We start from the raw sequence: 19,668 nt of genomic DNA, 5'->3' as shown, positions 1-19,668 counted from the left end.
TTAAAATGACAATCCAAGGTACTTATAAATACTTTAATTAAAATTGCCTTCTACAGTTTATATGCTTTGGTGTTTTGGAGTCAGCCTTCTCCAGTAACAAATGATGACATGACTATAAAGAAGAAAGATCTGTCCCTTTACAGATGGGTTTGATGTACAAAAGATGCATCCTTGGGCCTAATGAAGCAAGCTCTGTTTGGAGATAGGCTAGTAGGGAAACATAATGAGAAGGTGTTTATATTATTTGCTAGACTCTGGGGCAAGTCACATTATCTTTAACCTTAGTGTCTAAACCTGAAGTGAGATTAAGAACACCTTGTATGGTGAAGCAGACTTTCCTGTGTGTAGATAGGTGCCTCGAACAGAGTTAAGAAGGCAATAAATGTTAGCTGTTAGTAGTATTTTGTGCCTTGAGTGTAGCTTAGGAACAGAAAGGCCCACGCCACAAGACCATACTTCAGCACGTGTGGCGTGGGCGAAAGCAGACATGATGGCCAAGTTCAGACACATGAGAGTATGTGCTTATGTGGAGATGGTACCTGAGTCCTGTTCCTGTGACTGTCAGTCTTGTGCCCCCTGAGGTACTGCCTCTCTTGGGAGAGATTTCTGTGATGACTGGAGTTAGGGACATGGTGTATGTAAACAGAGCCGTGGACTGTGAGGAGTCTTTCCCATTGGCCACACTCACTTCACAGGCTTTCTCAGGTCCTCTGTCTGTAAGGAAGGGATCAACTTTAGTACAGTAACACCTTCAGGCTTAGATGTATTGCAGAACTCCCCTCTAAATGTTTTCTATGTCATCTCCCTTTTCCCACGATTGCTTTCTATCACACACAGGCTATTTTTGAAGTAAGGAAAACCCAAAGCCCAAGCATTGCAAAACCCATGTGCACTATTAACAGGGGTTAAGTCAGACCTCAGACCTCTCTCAGAACCAATACTGTAGACGGTTCTGAGAACCAGCCAGCTTGTTTTCCCTCCTCGTGGATACACTGTTGCGATTTGGGGCATTAAGAGGGAGGAACTGCCAAAGGAAGGCACTCGTGACGGCAGCAAGGAGGACAGTTGTCATAAGGAAGGAGGAAGAAACTCTACACTGATGCTTAAAAAATGTGAAAAGGAAGCGGAGGAGACAGTGTTTAGACCTAACCTAACAACTGCCAATGGCATTGCTGCACATTTTTAAAAAATCAGGACACAGACTCTAGTGTTGAAATAATATATAATCCTAGGCATAAAAAGTTAATATTAGGGGTCTAGAGAGATGGCTTAGTGGTTAAGGCACTTACTGGAAAAGCCAAAGGACCCAGGTTCAATTCTCTAAAGCCCACGTAAAGTCAGATGCACAAGGTGGAGCATGTGTCTGGAGTTCATTTGCAGTGGCTAGAGGCCCTAGCATGCACATTCTCTCCCTCTTCATCTGCTTCTCTCTCTCAAATTAATTAACTAATTAAATATTTTTAAATTAAAAAATATTTTATTTACATATATTTATTTGAAAAAGAGAAGGAGAGAGAGAAAGAGGCAGCCGCTACAAATGAACTCCAGACACATGCACCACCTTGTGTATCTGGCTTAGGTAGGTCCTGGAAAGTTGAACCTGGGTCCTTTGGCTTTGCTGGCAAGCATCTTAACCACTAAGCCATCTCTCTAGCCCTCTTTTAATTTTTAAAAAGTTAATATTGTGCTTTAAAGATAGATCAATAAAGAGAAAGAAAGGGAGGGGGTACTTAATAGGTTGATATTGTATATATGTAAGTACAATGATTGTGATGGGGAGGTAATACAATGGAGAATGGAATTTCAAAGGAGAAAGTGTGGGGGTGGGGGAGGGAATTACCGTGGGATATTTTTTTATAATCATGGAAAATGCTAATAAAAATTTAAAAAATAAAAATATAAAAATAAAAAGATAGATCAGTAGGTCAGAGTACTTGCCTTGCAAGATGAAGGCTGGTTAGGGCCAGAGTTTGATCCAGAGCACCTATGTAAAAAACTGAATGTGGCTGTGCGTGCCTCTAATCCCAGTCTTATGGGGGAGGGGAGCGGGAGAATTGCTGGGTGTTACTGGCAAATCATTCTGACTGGAAATATGTTTCAGAGTCCATAAGAGACAATGTCTCAAGATGATAAAGTGGAAGAGTTATAGAGGAGGACACAGTACAGAGGACACTGATGTTCTTTCCTGACCTCCAACACATGTGCGTGAGGCACACTCACCTGCTCTTACACATGTGCATACACTACACATATCACCACACAACCTGTCCCACACACCATCTGATACAAAATACATGCAACGTTCAATAATTAATCGTTTCTTCAATATTACTTCTTAATTACTATCAAAGAAACATTTACTAAATTTCATTAAAATGTTTTATGTCAAAATGTTTGCACATAAAGCATACCCACTAGTTAGGTAGAAGAGTCACTTCAATACCTTCTTAAATAAGAATGAAAATTTATTGCATAAGGTACTAGATATTTAAACTTCACAACAACCCACGAAGTTAGGGTTGATAATATGTACATTTCACAGAGACAGTGAAGTAAAGAAGAGTTTATTAACTACGCTTTGGATGACATATGATAGCTGGAAAAATTGAGATTCAGAAATTATTAATTACTCAAGAGGTCATGTTTCTTACCATTCAATACTAATAAACAAGTGTTATAGTCACAGCATCTGGCATGTGTCTATATATTCAATCTCTTATATATAATATCCTCACAGTGATCATATAAAATATGCCACTATGTTTAATTTTACTTTATAGACAAATAAGCACAGTAACTTTTCCAAAGATACACAGGATATGAATCTTGACAGGGATCACATTGAATAGCATTGCACAACTCTATCTTTGAAGGAAAACCCATTACCAATAAGAAATAAAGACATGTTCTCCATTTGAATCTTGAGTAATGTTATAGCCATCCATTGATGTCATAAATCGAAAGCCATCAAAAAATTATAAATGTAGAAAATACATTATTGAAGTCAGGAGAGTTAAAAAAGAAAAGATTGGATTACTTCCAAAGAATGCAACAACTTGCAAAAGCATTATCTTTATCAAAATTAGCTCTGTCTCAGAAGCTGCCACTCTTTTGTCTCAGAACTCACCACTACTGTGTGGAATCTCACAGAACAGTGTCGTGGAGTTAGACTGAAGCCTGTCAATTGCACACTCTGAGCCACATACCAACAGAGCTGAATTTTGTGGACTAAAACCGGTGCCGGTCACAGTCATGGTTTGCCCACCACCAAAGCTCCCTAGTAAAGACAAATACCAGGGGAAAGTTGAGCAAGTTAAGAGAACATTTCCTCTGTCTGCATATTTGCTGTATTTAAAACTGAAAATGGAAGTAAAAGCAAGTTTCTGAGAACTGAAATTTATTATATTATTAATATGTCTTTTGATTATAGTGTTTTAAAATCTCAATAAACAAATATCACTTCTGGGGCTGGAGAGATGGCTCAGTGGGTGAAAGTCATTTGCTGGCAAGGCTTTGCAGCCTGATTTCAGTTCCCCAGTGCCTACGTACATCCAGATGTACAGAGCGGCACATGCACCTCGAGTTGATTTGCAGTGTTGGAGACCCTGGTGTTCCTACTCTCTCTCTCTTCTCTCTCTCTTTTTTTCTTTCTTGCAAATAAATAAAAATATTTTAAAAAATAACATAAATTTCACTTCACTTCTGGTGATTTATGTAAATTATTTCTAGGGACTATCTGTTCATTAGAAAGAGTTGTCACAAAGAATTTGAGTAGACAAACCATACATGTGAGATTACTATTTTAGTTGAGAACACATTGGTTACATGTTTTCAACCATTAATTTTCAACTAGAAAATTACTTTTTATGTACTTACATGCCAGAAATGTATAAAAATAACTTTAAAAAAATTCCATGTGGGTCTAGAGAGATGACTTAGTGGTTAGGATACTTGCCTGTGATGACTAAGGACTGAGGTTTGATTCCCCAGTACCCACATAAGCCAGATGAATAAGGTGGCACATGTGTTGGAGTTCACTTGCAGTGGCTAGAGGCCCTAGCGTACCCATTTTCTCTCTGTGTGTGCCTCTTTCTCTCTCAAATAAATAAGTAAAATATTTTAAAAATTCCATGTGCAACTTGGTAATTTTAAATAGTATAAATAGTATTAATAGAAATATAAAACCATTATTTTGGAATGATCAGTTAATTAAAAAATGCTTGTACATTGTTTAATGAGTGAAGGGAAATATTTTATGTGTTATAGGAAGAATTATCTATGTTTGAGGAACATATTTTTTTCTAAGATAGTCTTTAATGAAGTACTATGAAATATTTACACACTCCTGCATATTCAGACTTACCTTCTCTTGGGTGAATATTATGAATATGAAGTGGGTACTCAAACACAACAGTGGACAGGGCAGAGCCTTTTGTTTTATGAAGCATCGTTACAGGAAAAATACCCCCAGCATGTTCTCCCACAGTGCATTGCAGCACACTTTCATTGACCATGGTCACATTGCATGGAGTGTCACTTATCATCACAGCAATTCCTGCAATGTCACTGCCAAGGTTAGACCCAATTATCTCCACTTCAGTTCCTGGTGGACCTTAAAACAAAAATCCAATAATATTAACACAATCTAAATTTCAACATATCTACATGCATTTAAGGATTTTCTTGTTCCTATAAATAAAATAATACCCATTGTTTAAAAGCTAATAATATTAAAATATAATAGCATGCAAACTGTGTTAGATACTAGATACATTTGACTTTAACATGCATTATTAGTGTATTAAATTTAATTAATATAATTAATTTCAGTGCTCATTGTTTTCTAGTCTTTTTAATATTTTCTGAATTATAAGTTATTTCTTCATCCATAGAGAAAGAAGAGGGGGAAGGAGAGATCTAGAGTGAGAATATGAAGGTCTGAGCAGGGTGTGGAGTGTTAGAGTATAAATGAAGTATGGTGTTTAGTATTTTTTCACTTTGAATTATTTTTTTCCCTGATACCAGGAATCCTTTTTAAGAATGGGTTGCACTTTTCATAATTTAAGTGTTTTCAGGAGCTACAACCTTAGAAACAAATCATGAAATGTAAGTAACTATGTATAAGATGAAAAATACAGAAAATAGGAACTAAAATATATTTAAAGATTTATAAGTACATATTGATGTTGATGCCTGGAATTAACCAATAGCCAAGAGTTTCAACCTATCTATCCTTTTATTTCATTCTTTTTACAAATGTTCATTGGGGGTGTTATACATGGAAAATTCATAGGTCATGCAAATGAATGCTCATACACCTAAATTTTAAATTTCAACAAATGTAAAGTCTTCAAGTAGGAGTTTTATTTGAATTCAAGTAAAAATAATTGCCATATGGTTGACGAATGTAGTAAAGATCAAAATATAAGTAACTGTATGTGTAAGTAATTATCATAAACCTATGCATATTTATGAGATAACATGCTAGAAATGTTTTTATGACACAAGTTAAATTTGTATTGTAAGCTTTAACATTTCACCTTTCTAGGCAAGTTTTTTTGAGTGTAACTTATAGCCTGTCTTGATAGTAAATAAATCAACTCAGTTCTCAGTCATCAACAGGTTTTCTATGCTCTTCACATATATTATTTTGAAAGACTCAGTCAAAGACCAAGATGGAAGTGAGGAATGAATTCATTATTTGCAATGACTCCAAATATATGGATGTGTCATTGCCTGGGTAACACTTGCTTCTAAATCAACAGACTTTGTGTATCAAAGAAAAATTTAGCAACAAACTCTTTGAAAATAGTGAATATATCTCACCCACAGCTATTATATTCCCCAGTGATATAAATAATAAAAATGTACTTTTAAATTCTTTATTATATTTAAAATTCTGTCCCATTTTCTGTTTTAATTTCTTTAACTTAATAAGATAGCTCCTGCATGGATAAGAAAACTGATGTTAAGCAGAGAAAAGTTGCTCAGAATGTCACCTTTAGCAAGTAGAAGAGCCAATATTTCTATTTGGGAATTGAGGCCAAATTCTCAACTATACTACAGTTGCCTTTCCAGACTTTCTTCATAGATGGTAAGAGCCTAAGAGCATGAACATGACCCGACAAAATGTAGCACATAAGGAAGGATCTAGATGATATCCTCATCTATTTTAAGCTTAGGAAAAAATGTGTCATACTAAGTTTGTAATATGTCCTCCATCTGCATGTACTATTTACTTCCATAAAAAGAATTCTATTGCACTGATAATAGTCAACTAGAGTTTTATGAAAATAAAATACCCTGAGTTATTCTCAGTGCTAATGAGATCAATTATTTGAATTTTAAGTTATTTCTCATGCTATATCAATATTAATGACATGAATTACCAATTTTAGTCTAGAAATAGTCATCTATTTTCTTCCTCACTTGACAATGAGATTAAGTTCATGGAGATTTTGTTCCTAAATGGAAGTTAGAATTGAGCTAATAATTTTATCCCAAAAACGTGTAAAAAACAAATCACAAAATAAGGACCACACAAAACTTGAATCCCATGCATTAATTGGGCTAAGGTTGACTGTGTGGAAACATAGTTCATTATTGTAACTCTAGAATAATAAATACTGCTCAAGATAATAAACAGGCAGGTAGATTTTGGGGTACCTTTATTTGGGGCGATTCCTTTGAGAAATGGCGTATCCTCCAGAGCATATGTGAAAGACAAAAGTGGGTAAGTGATTGCATTAACAAGAATTTCCAGATCGGCTTCTCCAGATCGCCCAGCAGGGGTGCTGCAGTGGACCTCACTGGTGCTGATGAACATAATTTGACAAGAGCCATCCCCCACCGTGACTGAGGTATTGCCAGGGTGGAAGCCATTGCCTGTGATCACCAAAGTGGTCCCACCAGCAATGCTTCCAGATGTTGGAGAGACAGACGCTGCTGCAGGGCTGCCGAGAGTCAGGTTTCCCAGAGCCAAACCTTTGTTCCCCACCACAACCCTGAGAGAATGAAGTCCAGCTGGTAGAGGAGTCACAAAAGCACTGATGTTATTTTCATTAACACTTATTGCTCTGAACTGTTGACTTCCAATGAATACAGAAATCTCCTCCAGCGTAGTCCCAAAGCCTTCTCCTTCAATAAGAACTTTTACTGATCCATTAATAGAGTTTGGGAAGATTCTTGTTACATAAGGAGTGATGCTTTCTAAGTATGTGAAGCTGCAGTCACCCTTACACTGGGCAGGTACTCCATGGATTCGCAGATAGACATGTACACGCTGTTGGGGAGCAGGGGATGTTTCACATTCAATGGCTGTATAGTTCACAGTTAGAACTTTACATGGGTAATCACCCAAGAGGATGTCTACACCTGCTGAAGAAAGCACAAATCCAGAGCCTTGTATAGTCACTCTTGCCATTCCTGTAGTTGACCCTGCATTCGGCAATACTGTGTCTATATTTGGCAAAAGGACAAATCGCCTGTCAAATTCATGGGATAGTGTGTTGATAGCAATGCCCAAATTGTAGACTATTAGAGTGACAATTTCTCTGATGCCAACATCCATTGAGTTTTGAGGGTCAATACGACACATAATGGAAGTGTCACTGCTTTCTTCTACAACACAGGGGTAGCTACCAATTGTTACCTGGAAGCAAAAGAGGCTAAATTAAAAAAAAAAAATAATGCATAACTATAGTATGAAGGTTAAGTTTTTTTTTTTGTTTGTTTGTTTTTTTAAGGTTAAGTTTTTATTACCAACAACCATAATTTTTTTAAAGATGATCCTGTGAAAAGTTTTAATAAAAGCTAATTTTAGGAGCTAATTAAGATATACCTCTTTTAAGGTATTTAAAAAAATTTTATTTATTTATTTATTTATTTATTTATTTGAGAGCGACAGACACAGAGAGAAAGACAGATAGAGGCAGAGAGAGAGAATGGGCGCGCCAGGGCTTCCAGCCTCTGCAAACGAACTCCAGACGCGTGCGCCCCCTTGTGCATCTGGCTAACGTGGGACCTGGGGAACCGAGCCTCGAACCGGGGTCCTTAGGCTTCACAGGCAAGCGCTTAACCGCTACACCATCTCTCCAGCCCAAATTTTTATATTTTAGAGAGATTTGGTAAGAGGGAGAGAGAGTAAGAAAGAAAGAGAGAGAATGAGCGCACCAGGGCTTCCAGCCACTGCAAATGAACTCCACATGCCTGTGCCACCTTATGCATCTGGCTTACATAATACTATTTTACACACATATGTGCATTTATATAATTTAAATGGGTAAAACATATAGTATGTGAGTTATTGCTAGTGAAGCTGATCAAATTAAGTTATTAAGTTATAATTAATATATCTTTCTTTATTGAGTACATGGAAGATCAAAGGAGAACTTTATATTCTTACCTTATTGGCACATGTAAGGTTACTAAAGCCATGCCCAGTAATTGTTATTATTTCATTCACTGTTCCAGTGGAGGGAGTAATGTTGCTGATAGATGGTGAAACACAACTTGAAAGTTCAAAGAGCAATCTATTTGAATTGTTAACCCTGGTATTGTTCAGGCCACACAGGGGTTTGGTTGCTAGGCAGCCTGCCATGGTGCTTCCCAAGTGCAAATTCTCAGGTCCTGGATAACTGCCTATGAGTAATGGATAATATTCTAAAATGAGAACTGAAACCACAAAGTTACTACTATTTATTTTCGTGATGGTGGGAGGTGGTTGTAAATTCTGTTAAAAATTATTTTGACAAAAGGATCCCAGGCAGGGAAAAGATTTAGGGACATGGACAAATATGGTACAGATAAGAAAGAAAAATGGATAATGAACTGATTATTATTTTTTTCAATTCTTCTAAGGCAAGATATTGTAGGGGAAGAAACATTAATATTTTAATATGTTTTCATGCACATGCAGAGTTCTGGAACTTTTCTTGTTTGAAGTACCTAAGGGCTTGGAGACTAGCAATAAGTTATTAACATTGTCTTTATGTTATGAATTCTAGACTTAGAACAGTCTATTCTAGTTCAAGATCATAAGTCAGAAAGAGACAGAAGCAGATTAGACACCGGCATCTGACCCTTGCTCCAGCAAGGTCATATTAACCCCTGGATGTACTTCCCTTCTTTAACCATCTCACCCTGTGCATATGTTGCTTCCGTGTTTCCCACAAACAGCTGCAGGGGGATGTGCCTGGTTTCAGCTGGTGAGACATTGATGATTCCTTGGAGGGAGATGGAGTGAGCCTCATCAACATAACCGCTGCTGTAGTAATGGATTCCAGGGGAAGTAAACTGGTAAGAAAATGAACCTGCCATAAAGCAAGATGCAGACAATCAATACAAGCAATTACTGCATCACTGAATGGGGCAAGGAAATGATCATTTAAATGCATATTCACATGACAAATTTCTTTTTTTTTATGTGTTTGATATTTCAACAGGAAGTAGCATGGAAATGATCCATCAGCAATAAAAGAGCTGACCTTCATAATAAAATTACATTACAGGAAGACAAGATACAACATTTCTTTTTAAGAAAACTATGCAAAGTCTGGGATAATTTATCAAGATTTAGAGAGAAACTAAACATGTAATGAACATTTAAAAATACATTCCATTATGTATACACAGCCAAGTATATAATCTATAAGGCATACTACACTAACTGAGCTTTCCTAGGGAAAATGCTGATTCCAGAACTGATTCCAAATACAGAAGTAGTTACCAAATCAGTATGATTAAAACACATTCATACTTTCATTGTACTTTGCTGTTAAAACTTATTTTTTAAATATTCAATTATCATGGAATCTATAAAGATAACCATAATATCAGAACTCATTATGGTATGCATTAAATAACATATATTCATTTATAACATGTTCACTGTAGACATAAAATGCCTATTAAATTATATTATGCATTTGTTTTTCTTAAATTTTTTATTTATTTTTATTTATTTATTTGAGAGTGACAGACAGAGAGAGAAAGAGGCTGAGAGGGAGGGAGAGAGAGAGAGAGAAAGAGAGAGAATGGCTTCCAGCCCCTGCAAACAAACTCCAGACACGTGCCCCCCCTAGTGTATCTGGCTAAAGTGGGTCTTGGGGAACCAAGCCTCGGACCAGGGTCCTTAGGCTTCACAGACAAGCACTTAACCACTAAGTCATCTCTCCAGCCCGTATAATGCATTTGTACATATCATTTATGTAAGATACTTTGTATAAATAAAATGTCTTTATTATATCTAGGTAAAGGAAGCAAGATGAAAAATTCAGTAAAATAGAAACACACCTGATACAGATTTTTGCCTTCCATTTGTAAATCCTTTGTCATCGTAGATAACACTTCCAGGACTGGAGACTGAGAACACTCTGTATCCTATCCCCCTGAGGAAAGGGTGTGCTTGCCAGTTCCATATCACAGTGTCTCCCACAGACACATTTAACACTGGCGGTGACCAGGCATAGCCTACTCCATGTTCTAGGAGTAAAAATTGAGTCAGATTAAAAAAAATAAAAAAAAAACAGAACTAAATGTGTTAATAGTTATTTTTGAAATCACAATAGTTTTATAGCCTAACTAGTTATAGTCTCGTTTTAAAAGTAATATTTTAAATGTAGTGTGTACATAGTTTAAGCACTTAATAAAAATTAAACAGGATTTGTAGAAGCCAAGATAATGGGAAGTTAAGAGATAAATAAGTTAACTAAACCCCCAAAATGATGACTAAGATACTGAAAAATGTTGCAGGCTCACTAAAATATATTGTTCAGAAGCATGACATGGGATATAGCTAAAATCCTTCACTAATTCTTTAGGCATAAGGGTTTTCTGAAGCATATAGAAGAGCAAATAATTTCAACTATGATATTAGTTAAGAAGCTCATCAAGCCAGATGCTCATCATTTGATGAGTAGACAATGAAAATGTGGCACATATACCTAATAGAATCCTACTCAGCAGTAAGGAAAAATGATATAATGCAATTTGTAGGAAAATGGATGAAATCGGAACAGATCATACAAAGTGATTCATACAGGCACAGAAATAGATGCTGCATGTTCTCCCTCACATGTGGTTCCTAACCTGCAACAGCTTGAGTTGCAGGCATACTGGACAGGCAACTTGAGGGACACATAATAGGAATGGAAGGGATTTGGGGGAGAGGAAAGGAAGTGCAGGGGAGATATACCCAAAACTCAATGGAACAGAACCTATACCTGGAATAGGGAAACAAGTCAGAACCATATCCAAAACAAGCCCACTCTTCAACATCAAGCTCCCACCCATAGTGGGCTACAAGAGGGCCTGCACCTATTAAATTCTCTCTAAAATAATAGTGGGTATCCATGTATCTTGCACTGACCTCACTCTCCATTGGAGAATTTGCTTCTCTTTTTCAGATGGATGCAGAACGTGAGGAGAGAATCAGCCCATTGCATCCCACCAGGGCACCAGGTGAAGCCATAGAGTAATTGGGGAAATGAGCAAGATTGCTGCTTTCTTGGTGAATCTGATACCAGCACAAGGGTGAAGGAGGCAGACACAGAGAACACTCAACTCCTACCAAATCAGATATCCAGAGACACAGAGGCTCCCAAGACCTCATCACTGAAACAGACCTAAAATGAACCCAATATGGCTCAGGGAAATTCATGGAAGAGAGGGGCAGGAAGACTGTTAGAGCCAAAAGTTGGGACATTATGCACAGAGACATTGCCTCTCCCTCATAACTGATGACCACCCCCACAATGCAACACCCACAATCCTTATGGGGGGATTACAGGGAGAAGGCTAACGATGGTAACATCATGGCTGTATATACACTATATACATAACTAATAAAAAAAACTAAATTCAAAAGGAATTGGTATCATAGAAACCTTCTTCCTCAACAGTCAACAATATATATATATGACCCTCAATAGGAATATGGGAGGACTATCTGGTAAGAAAAGCCTTAGAGAGGATGGGAGGAAGCCTAACCTTAAAACATTTGGCTCTGGCTTGTAACTGCCTGTACCAGAAATCAGTTAAAATCTATGTTGAGCTATTGGTTGGAGAGACCAGCAAGGTCACCAAAACAAGACAAAGTTTTGTCAAAGCAATTGCTTGCCCTCCTGAGGTAAAGAATGAGATTGTATTGCTGAAGAACCACGTGCTGCATGCATCTGGCTGGAATCTGTAAGAAAGCCAGTTCCCAGATGGTTAGCCAGTATAGTGCTGGAAAGTGCTACATGATCTGCTGGGAGGAAATAGCCAACAATAAGTGTGTGGGGGGGGGGAGGGAGGGAATTAACATGGGATTTTTTTTTATAATCATGGAAAATGCTAATAAAATTTTTAAAAAAAAAAGAAAAAGAAAATAGCCAACAACATTGTGAAGAAACAGGGGGAAAATTGCTATACAAAAGGAACCAGCCAGAGAAGACCTACACACCTCTGCATTGGTGGCACCCAGCCTCGGTGGGTAACCAGTGGCTTTCTGAATGGCTAAGAGATCAGTTTAATGAGAGGGAAGTCACAGCTGGACCTAGGAACCCAGTCAGAATCCTATGGAGACCAAGACTATGGACTCTTAACAACAAGCTCCCACTAGTCTCTGGCCAAAAGAGAGGCTGAACCCATAAGAATTTCTCTAAATTAACAATTAACAAGGACAACCAAAAATCTCTCATGAAGAAAAGATAGCTGACTCCCTGTCAGGAAATTAACCATCCCTTGCATATCAGCTAAGGTCTGGGCGAAACCACAGAGGAATTGGTAAGATGAGCAAGGGTGCCACTTCCATGGCGAGCCTGACAATTTGTGCCAAGGTGATGGAGGTAGACACTGAGGATGCTGAAGACATACCAAAGCCAAAATCCAGAAGCTTCTGAGAGCTCAACACTATAGTAGACTTAAAACACACCCACAAAGGCTCAGGAAAAATTGCGGGAGAGGGGTTTGAAAGATTGTAAGAGCCACAGAGTGGAAGGAAATGTGCAGAGGCACCCCCTCAACAATGACTGACTGATGCTCTTGGAAACTGCAACACTGGGTGAATACCAGCAATCCCACTGAGGAGGACCCCAGAGGAATGGGGGCAGGGAGGAAAGGAATGATGCTACTAACATATGATGTGTCCATACAAAGTTTCTACCTAATAAAATATTATGTATTTTTTAAAAGAAACTCATGACTGGTGATAAGCTGCAGTAACTCATGTCTTACACTGCAACAAAATCAAACGGCAACCGCTGAGCATGCGAGCTGTAAGCTGTAGCCTAGAACACAAGATTACACGGGGGCACTCCCTGTGTGATCATTTATGTCATGTACAAGTTATGAAAAATATTACAAATATCATCTGAACAATTTGAAATATAAGATAAAATTAATTCCAGAATAAAGTGATTTTCTTTTACCAATGTATACGTGTTAGTTGTTACCTAAATCTTCCCCATTGTTGGTAATTCTGAACACATTCCCTGTTGAATGAAGAGTACATTTTATTTCAGTTTCTGATGATGACGTAACATTGCATGGGAAGGAACCTAGTAAGAAGTGTAGAAAAAAACCTGTTTTGTCAAAATGTTTTGTGAACTAAAGAAATGAATCATCTGTAGTAAACTGTCAATGCCTTGCAAATTGTCTGTGTTCCAAGGTAGGATCTTGGGTTCTTTGTTTCTGATCACAATTATCTTTGATACAGATTATGTTCAAAGCAGGGACACTCCAATATGTACACAAAATGATTAATAAAAAGTTCAAGATTCAAAAGCAGTTTATCTTTATCCCCTTAACCAAATATAAACTTAATTTTAACATTATTCAGTTTCTCTTTATCACCTTAACCAAAGAAGCCCCTAATTCGAATCTTCCTTTAAAACTAGAGAAAATTATGCTATCCTCTTAACCTTTTTATATTCCCTCTCCTTTCCCCCTCTTGAACTTTTTATAATATAGCATAATAGGAGTTTTATGTAATTTTTTTATTTTTCAAGATAGGGTTTCACTCTAGCCCAGGCTAACCTGGAATTCACTATGTAGTATCAGGATGGCTTTGAACTCATGGCAATCCTCCTACCTCTGCCTCACAAGTGCTAGGATTAAAGGAGTGTGACACCATGCCTGTCTTATGTAATTATTTTTACATTGTATAACAATTTAGCATTTGTAGCATATCCTTTAGGCCTAGAAAAATGGTAACTTCCCTCCTGCAGAATGAAGCTCTTACCTAAGGAGACAGCATTTTCACTTGGTATTGGGCTAAACCCCAAACCCAGCAGAGTGATTTCAGTCCCACCATACAAAGAACCTCTCAGTGGAAACATGTGGGTCACTTCCAGAATGTACTGAATATAAGCATTTAATTTGTTTCTGTGAAATAAAAATGAAAAATATATTTTCAATGAGCTTCTTTCCCACCCACCAATCCATAGTGCTGAACTCTTAGTTAATGACTCTTATAGATATGACTCTTTTAAACAGAACTGGAAAAAAAAGTGTGTATGTGTATATCATAAGACATTAATTTTCAGACTAAATAATGTAACTAGATTGTTATGACCTCAATTTATTTAGGTAAGTGATAAAAAAAGAAGCTGCTTAAAATCTATTATCTAGTAGGAGCCAGGCGTGGTGGCGTACGCCTTTAATCCCAGCATTTGGGAGGCAGAGGTAGGAGGATTGCCATGAGTTCAAGGCCAGCCTGAAATGACAGAGTGAATTCCAAGTCAGCCTTGACCAGAGTGAGACCCTACTTTGAAAAAAAAAAATCTATTATCTAGTATGAAAAAAGGTGATAACAATTAAGGTCAAAAGAAATATTTTTCTAGGTAAAACATGAAGATAGATTTATCTATACAAAACAATGTAACCTATTATATAAGTAAGTAATTTTTGTCCAATTAAGTTTATCATTTGCTATTTGATTGATACATGTCAGGACTTCCTATTCCATAATTTTGAACAAATTTAAATTTATTTTTTTTTGTTACAGATAAAATGATTACTAATGGGCCATCACAAAGTACCATGCATTTCTGACCTAACATATAATATTAACTCCCACATTTCAAGTTTCACCATCCTGGCCCAAGTAGAATATTTGAAAGAGGCTTTGTATTAACTTTTTAATTTTTATTTATTTATTTGAGAGAGATGGAGAGAGAGAGAATGTGTTCACCAGAGCCTCTGTGAACAAACTCAAAATGCATGAGCCACCACATGCATCTGGCTTACGTGGGTAATGGGGAATCAAACCTGGGTCCTTAGGCTTTGCAGGCAAGCACCTTAACTGCTAAGCCATCTCTCCTGCTCTATGTTAACTTTTAAATAACACTCTTGGCATAAATGGATATGTCCAACTATCATCTGAATGGACAATATGGAGTTGGTTCTGTACATCATATCACTCAGCCAAAAGTAGATGCCAATATCTATTTCAGACTGATTGTGTGTTCCTTGCCATGAGTTTAAAGGGACAAGCGGTCCTGGAGCCTAGGATTGTAGAACTTCCTTCAGGTACTTTTCAAGAGCCTTTCCTTCCATCCTGACACCAGCTTTATTTCCTTTCTATTTTATCCATAAATTTCAGTTTCCTCTTTTTCAAAGTATTCTGAGCCAGAAAATCCCTCTTATAAGAATTAAAATTTGGGGCTGGTGAGATGGCTTAGCAGTTATGGTACTTAACTGCAAAAGCCAAAGGACACAGGTTCAATTCCCCAGAACCCATGTAAGCCAGATATACATGGTGATGCATGTATCTGGACTTTATTTGTGGTGGCTGGAAGCCCTGGTGTGCCCATCCAGCCCTCTCTTTCTTTCTCTCTCTCTCTTCTTTTCTCTATAAAATAAATAAAAATAATTTTTAAAAATAATTAAAATTTTACCATTAACAGTGTCAAGGAAAAAAATCTGAATTCTCCTCAGGAAATAAAATTAAAGAAGAATGCTGTAACCTTTCCTGTTGATGCTGGCTTTTTTCCATCCCAGCTTAACCAATACCTTCCCAATTCATAGGATGTTAGCTCTCTCTATTATAGATTCATATAACATCTGTAACCTCATAATAATAACCTTTATATTTATAATGGTTATTTACTGACATGATCCTCTGTTTAAAATATTTTTATAGCATTTGTGAGGATGATAAATGCAGGGGCAACACTCTTCCCTACGGTAAATCAACAATTAAACAAGTATCTGCCTTTAGAAATTGATTGATCTGCATTTCTTCATTGAATGAAAATCATTTATATACAAACCTAGCTACACAGGGAATTTCACAGTCTGATATGAATGGTACTGGTCTAACACCCATCTAGTATTTTATGAAATTTTCTCATTAACTTTATTTAATAAAAGGAGATGTATGAAGGTAACACAAGCAATGAATATACTATGAGTTAATGAGTTTTTCCTACCCAGTACTTTTAGCCCCATATATCCCATAACTCTACCAAGTTTATATTTATTATCTTACCTTGTTGATGCAAATCCCCAGTTTCTCACTTCAACATAGATAACATGTTTTCCAGGAGACAATGGGGGCAAGAGGCACTTAATGTCTGTGAAGTTCCAGTGAAGAACCTGGCATGGTTTTCCTCCAACATACACCATGTTTTGTGTGAATTCGTTTCCAAAGTTATAACCCTTAATTGTTAAATTAATGTCTCCTAGTGTGTTAAAGGGAAAAATAAAGTTCTTATAGATAATACTTGTTATCTACTGTGAAATTTACATATTAATTAAATAAACACTTTTTATCTTTCATTGGATTTAGAAAATTCTGACATTTTCTGAGACAAAAAGAAGAAAAGGAAGCAGCTGATGCTATCAGAAACCAGGTGATGCTGTCAGAAAACTGATGCTCTCAGGTAGCTGACACTGTCAGAAAACTGATGCTATCAGCTTGTATGTTGGTCTCACAAAAAGTACCAAAGTTCTAAGTGAAACAATACATTTCTTCACATTATACATGTTCAAAGTAAAATTACAAGTGGACTAATCTATGTTTTATAAAAATGGAAAAGAAACTTAGGACTGGTTCCACTATAAGAAACAAAACCAGATGAAACAGCACTTTGAAAGTTCTTCAGGAAGTGGTTTCCATGTCTTATCTAATGACAGTTCTTACTGAAGAATGTCTTACCTAGAATTGTCCGTAATTTTGGATGAAAGTGAGTTATAACTGGTGTGTGTAAGCAATTATAACTAAAACCATCCTTTTTTGTGGCTTGAATTCCATTGGTAATGACTGAAACATCAACTGTACCCTCAATTCTCTGAAATTAGCAAAAATAAAAATCAGTCAGAAAATATTCAATGTATTGTTCTTACTTCTAGTCTGACAACCAGCTCCAGGGAGATGGTAATAGACAATGTGGCCAATCAAACCGCATCAAAACAGAAACCCAGAGGCCACAGAGAACTCAGCACTGAATCAGGGCTACTAGGCCCACCTTGGCTCAGGGAACATTGCTTAAGAGAGGCATAAATATTGTACAAGCCACAGAGTGGGTAGAAATACACAGAGGCAAGTGTCCCCACAGAGAATGACTGAAGCCTTCATGATTCCACAATGAGTACCATACAACCCCCCCCCCCCCCGCCCACTGAGGAGTGTCCTCAGGGAAAGGAGACAGAGACTAAAGAACGTAGAATGTAACCTTTTATAAAATTTTAAAAAGGGGCTAGAGAGATGGCTTAGTGGTTAAGGCCCTTGCCTGAGAAGCCTAAGGATCCATGTTCAACTCCCTAGATCCCATGTAATCCAGATGCACAAGGTGACAAATGTTCACGGTCACACATGTGAATAAGGGGGTACCCATGTCTGGAGTTTGATTACAGTGGCTGGAGGCCCTTTCATACTCTCATTCTCTCTCTCTCTCTCTCTCTCTCTCTCTCTCTCTCTCTCAGAAAAGCATGTACCACCATACCCAGCAAAAAAGAAAATATTAAATGTTAAGATATTGAAATCCCATGGCTGAAAACAAGTCTAATCATTAAAATTAAACCTCTGCTGATGTTTTGTTTCAATCATGAGTCAGAGTCAGATCTCAGGTGTTTAGATAGGTGTGGTATGAAATATAGGTTAAATGATTCAATTCTCAAGATAAAGTCTAGTGGTTATGTGGGTTACATGCTTAATTTAAATCTATCTATATTGTTGGATCTTGAGGGCTCCATAGTGTAGTTGATGATCTGGACAAGTAGTTCTCTAACTGATAAAGAATAAGATACTAAAAGTTTTGCCCTTTTGCTCTGGAAATAGACTCTGCAATAATTTTAATACCATTTATAAACCAGGTTATTATCTATTTTGATAATCTAGTTCTACAATCTAAGACTAAACACTGAAGTTCTAAAAAGAAATAATCAATTTCCATTTAGAAAAAATCTTTATCTATGGTTTGATATTTGGTATACATTGTGTTTGACTGAATGCCATAACTTTAACAAAGTTAAGTTTTAATTTGTCATGCCCCCTAGATTCTCATTTCCAATTGTGGTAGTTTGAATCTATGTCCCCCAATAGACTTGGGTGTTATAACAATTGAATTTGCAGCTGCTGCCCCTAGCAGGCCGACTCCTGCTGGGGGTGGATATGGGTCACTCCAACTATCATCTGAATTCCAGCCTAAATATGCAGAATGAGTTCTACCTTGTTCCCTGCTGTCTTGCTGTTGGTTTTGTGCTTGCTTGTTGGTGGTGCTGCTAGTGACATTTCTCTCTGTGTTTGAATCTGTGAAAGGAAGCCAGCTTCTTTGGCCATTATGGGACTTCCCCTGGATCTGAAATAAATCTTTTTCCTCCCATAAATTGTATTGGTTTGGAAGTTCATCCCAACAACATTAAGCTGACCAGGATACCATCATTCAATCTGATGAACACAAATTTATTTTTCTGACAGATCACAGTTGCTTGGAGCTCCTATTTTCCAAGGTTTTGAATTCTGATGTTAATGATAACATTTATTATCCTTTCACACGTAATTAGCAAATCTTGGTTTAAGCTTAGACTATTTTGTAAAATAGTGAATAATGATTTACCCTAAGATATACTATACTATCCCATAAAGAACTTCACATATTAGTCAAAAAACTGAATCATTAGTACTTTTAAAAATAGATTTCTGGGCCCGGCATGGTGGTGCATTCCTTTAATCCCAGCATTCAGGAGGCAGAGGTAGGAGGATCCTGTGAGTTTGAGGCCACCCTGAGACTACATAGTAAATTCCAGGTCAGCCTGGACTAGAGACTCTACCTTGAAAAGCAAAAAAAAAAAAAAAAGATAGCTGGGCTAGAGAGATGGCTCAATGGTTAAAGTGCTTGCCTGGAAAGCCTGGGGACCCATGTTTGATTCTCCAGGTCCCACGTAAGCCAGATGCACAAGGTGACAGACACAGTGTGCAAGGTTGCACATGGACACAAGGGGGCACTGGTCTCTGGAGTTCTTTTTCAATGGCTGGAGGCCCTGGCATGCCAAATCTCTCCCTCTCTCTCTCTCTCTCTCTCTCTCATAAAAATGTACACAAAAAAAAGATTTCTTTTTTTTCAAATTTTTATCTCATTTGAAAGAGGCAGATAGAGAACAAAAATGGGTGTGTCAGGGCCTCTAGCCACTGCAAACTAACGCCAGACACATGTGCCCCCTTTTACATCTGGCTTATGTGGGTCC

The 19,668-nt window shown here is 37.3% G+C and overlaps 1 protein-coding gene across 1 annotated transcript in view; it reads right to left on the bottom strand.

Moving 5' to 3' along the window:
* Positions 1-19,668, bottom strand: part of Pkhd1l1 (PKHD1 like 1) — a 196,807-nt gene that overhangs the window by 84,942 nt on the left and 92,197 nt on the right. Inside the window, exons 31-41 of the mRNA XM_045144474.1 lie at positions 17,141-17,273; positions 16,472-16,664; positions 14,222-14,364; positions 13,434-13,538; positions 10,294-10,482; positions 9,141-9,311; positions 8,405-8,640; positions 6,667-7,651; positions 4,364-4,612; positions 3,124-3,277; positions 540-710 (exon numbers count right to left, since the gene is read on the bottom strand). Coding sequence (XP_045000409.1) covers positions 540-710; positions 3,124-3,277; positions 4,364-4,612; positions 6,667-7,651; positions 8,405-8,640; positions 9,141-9,311; positions 10,294-10,482; positions 13,434-13,538; positions 14,222-14,364; positions 16,472-16,664; positions 17,141-17,273 — 2,729 coding nt within the window. The remainder of the gene's footprint in view (positions 1-539; positions 711-3,123; positions 3,278-4,363; positions 4,613-6,666; positions 7,652-8,404; positions 8,641-9,140; positions 9,312-10,293; positions 10,483-13,433; positions 13,539-14,221; positions 14,365-16,471; positions 16,665-17,140; positions 17,274-19,668) is intronic.

This window comes from Jaculus jaculus, chromosome 2 (assembly GCF_020740685.1).
Source record: "Jaculus jaculus isolate mJacJac1 chromosome 2, mJacJac1.mat.Y.cur, whole genome shotgun sequence".
NCBI classification, from domain to species: Eukaryota; Metazoa; Chordata; class Mammalia; order Rodentia; family Dipodidae; genus Jaculus; species Jaculus jaculus.
Note: the sequence above shows the minus strand (reverse complement) of the source record. Positions and strands in the feature narration are given on the sequence as shown.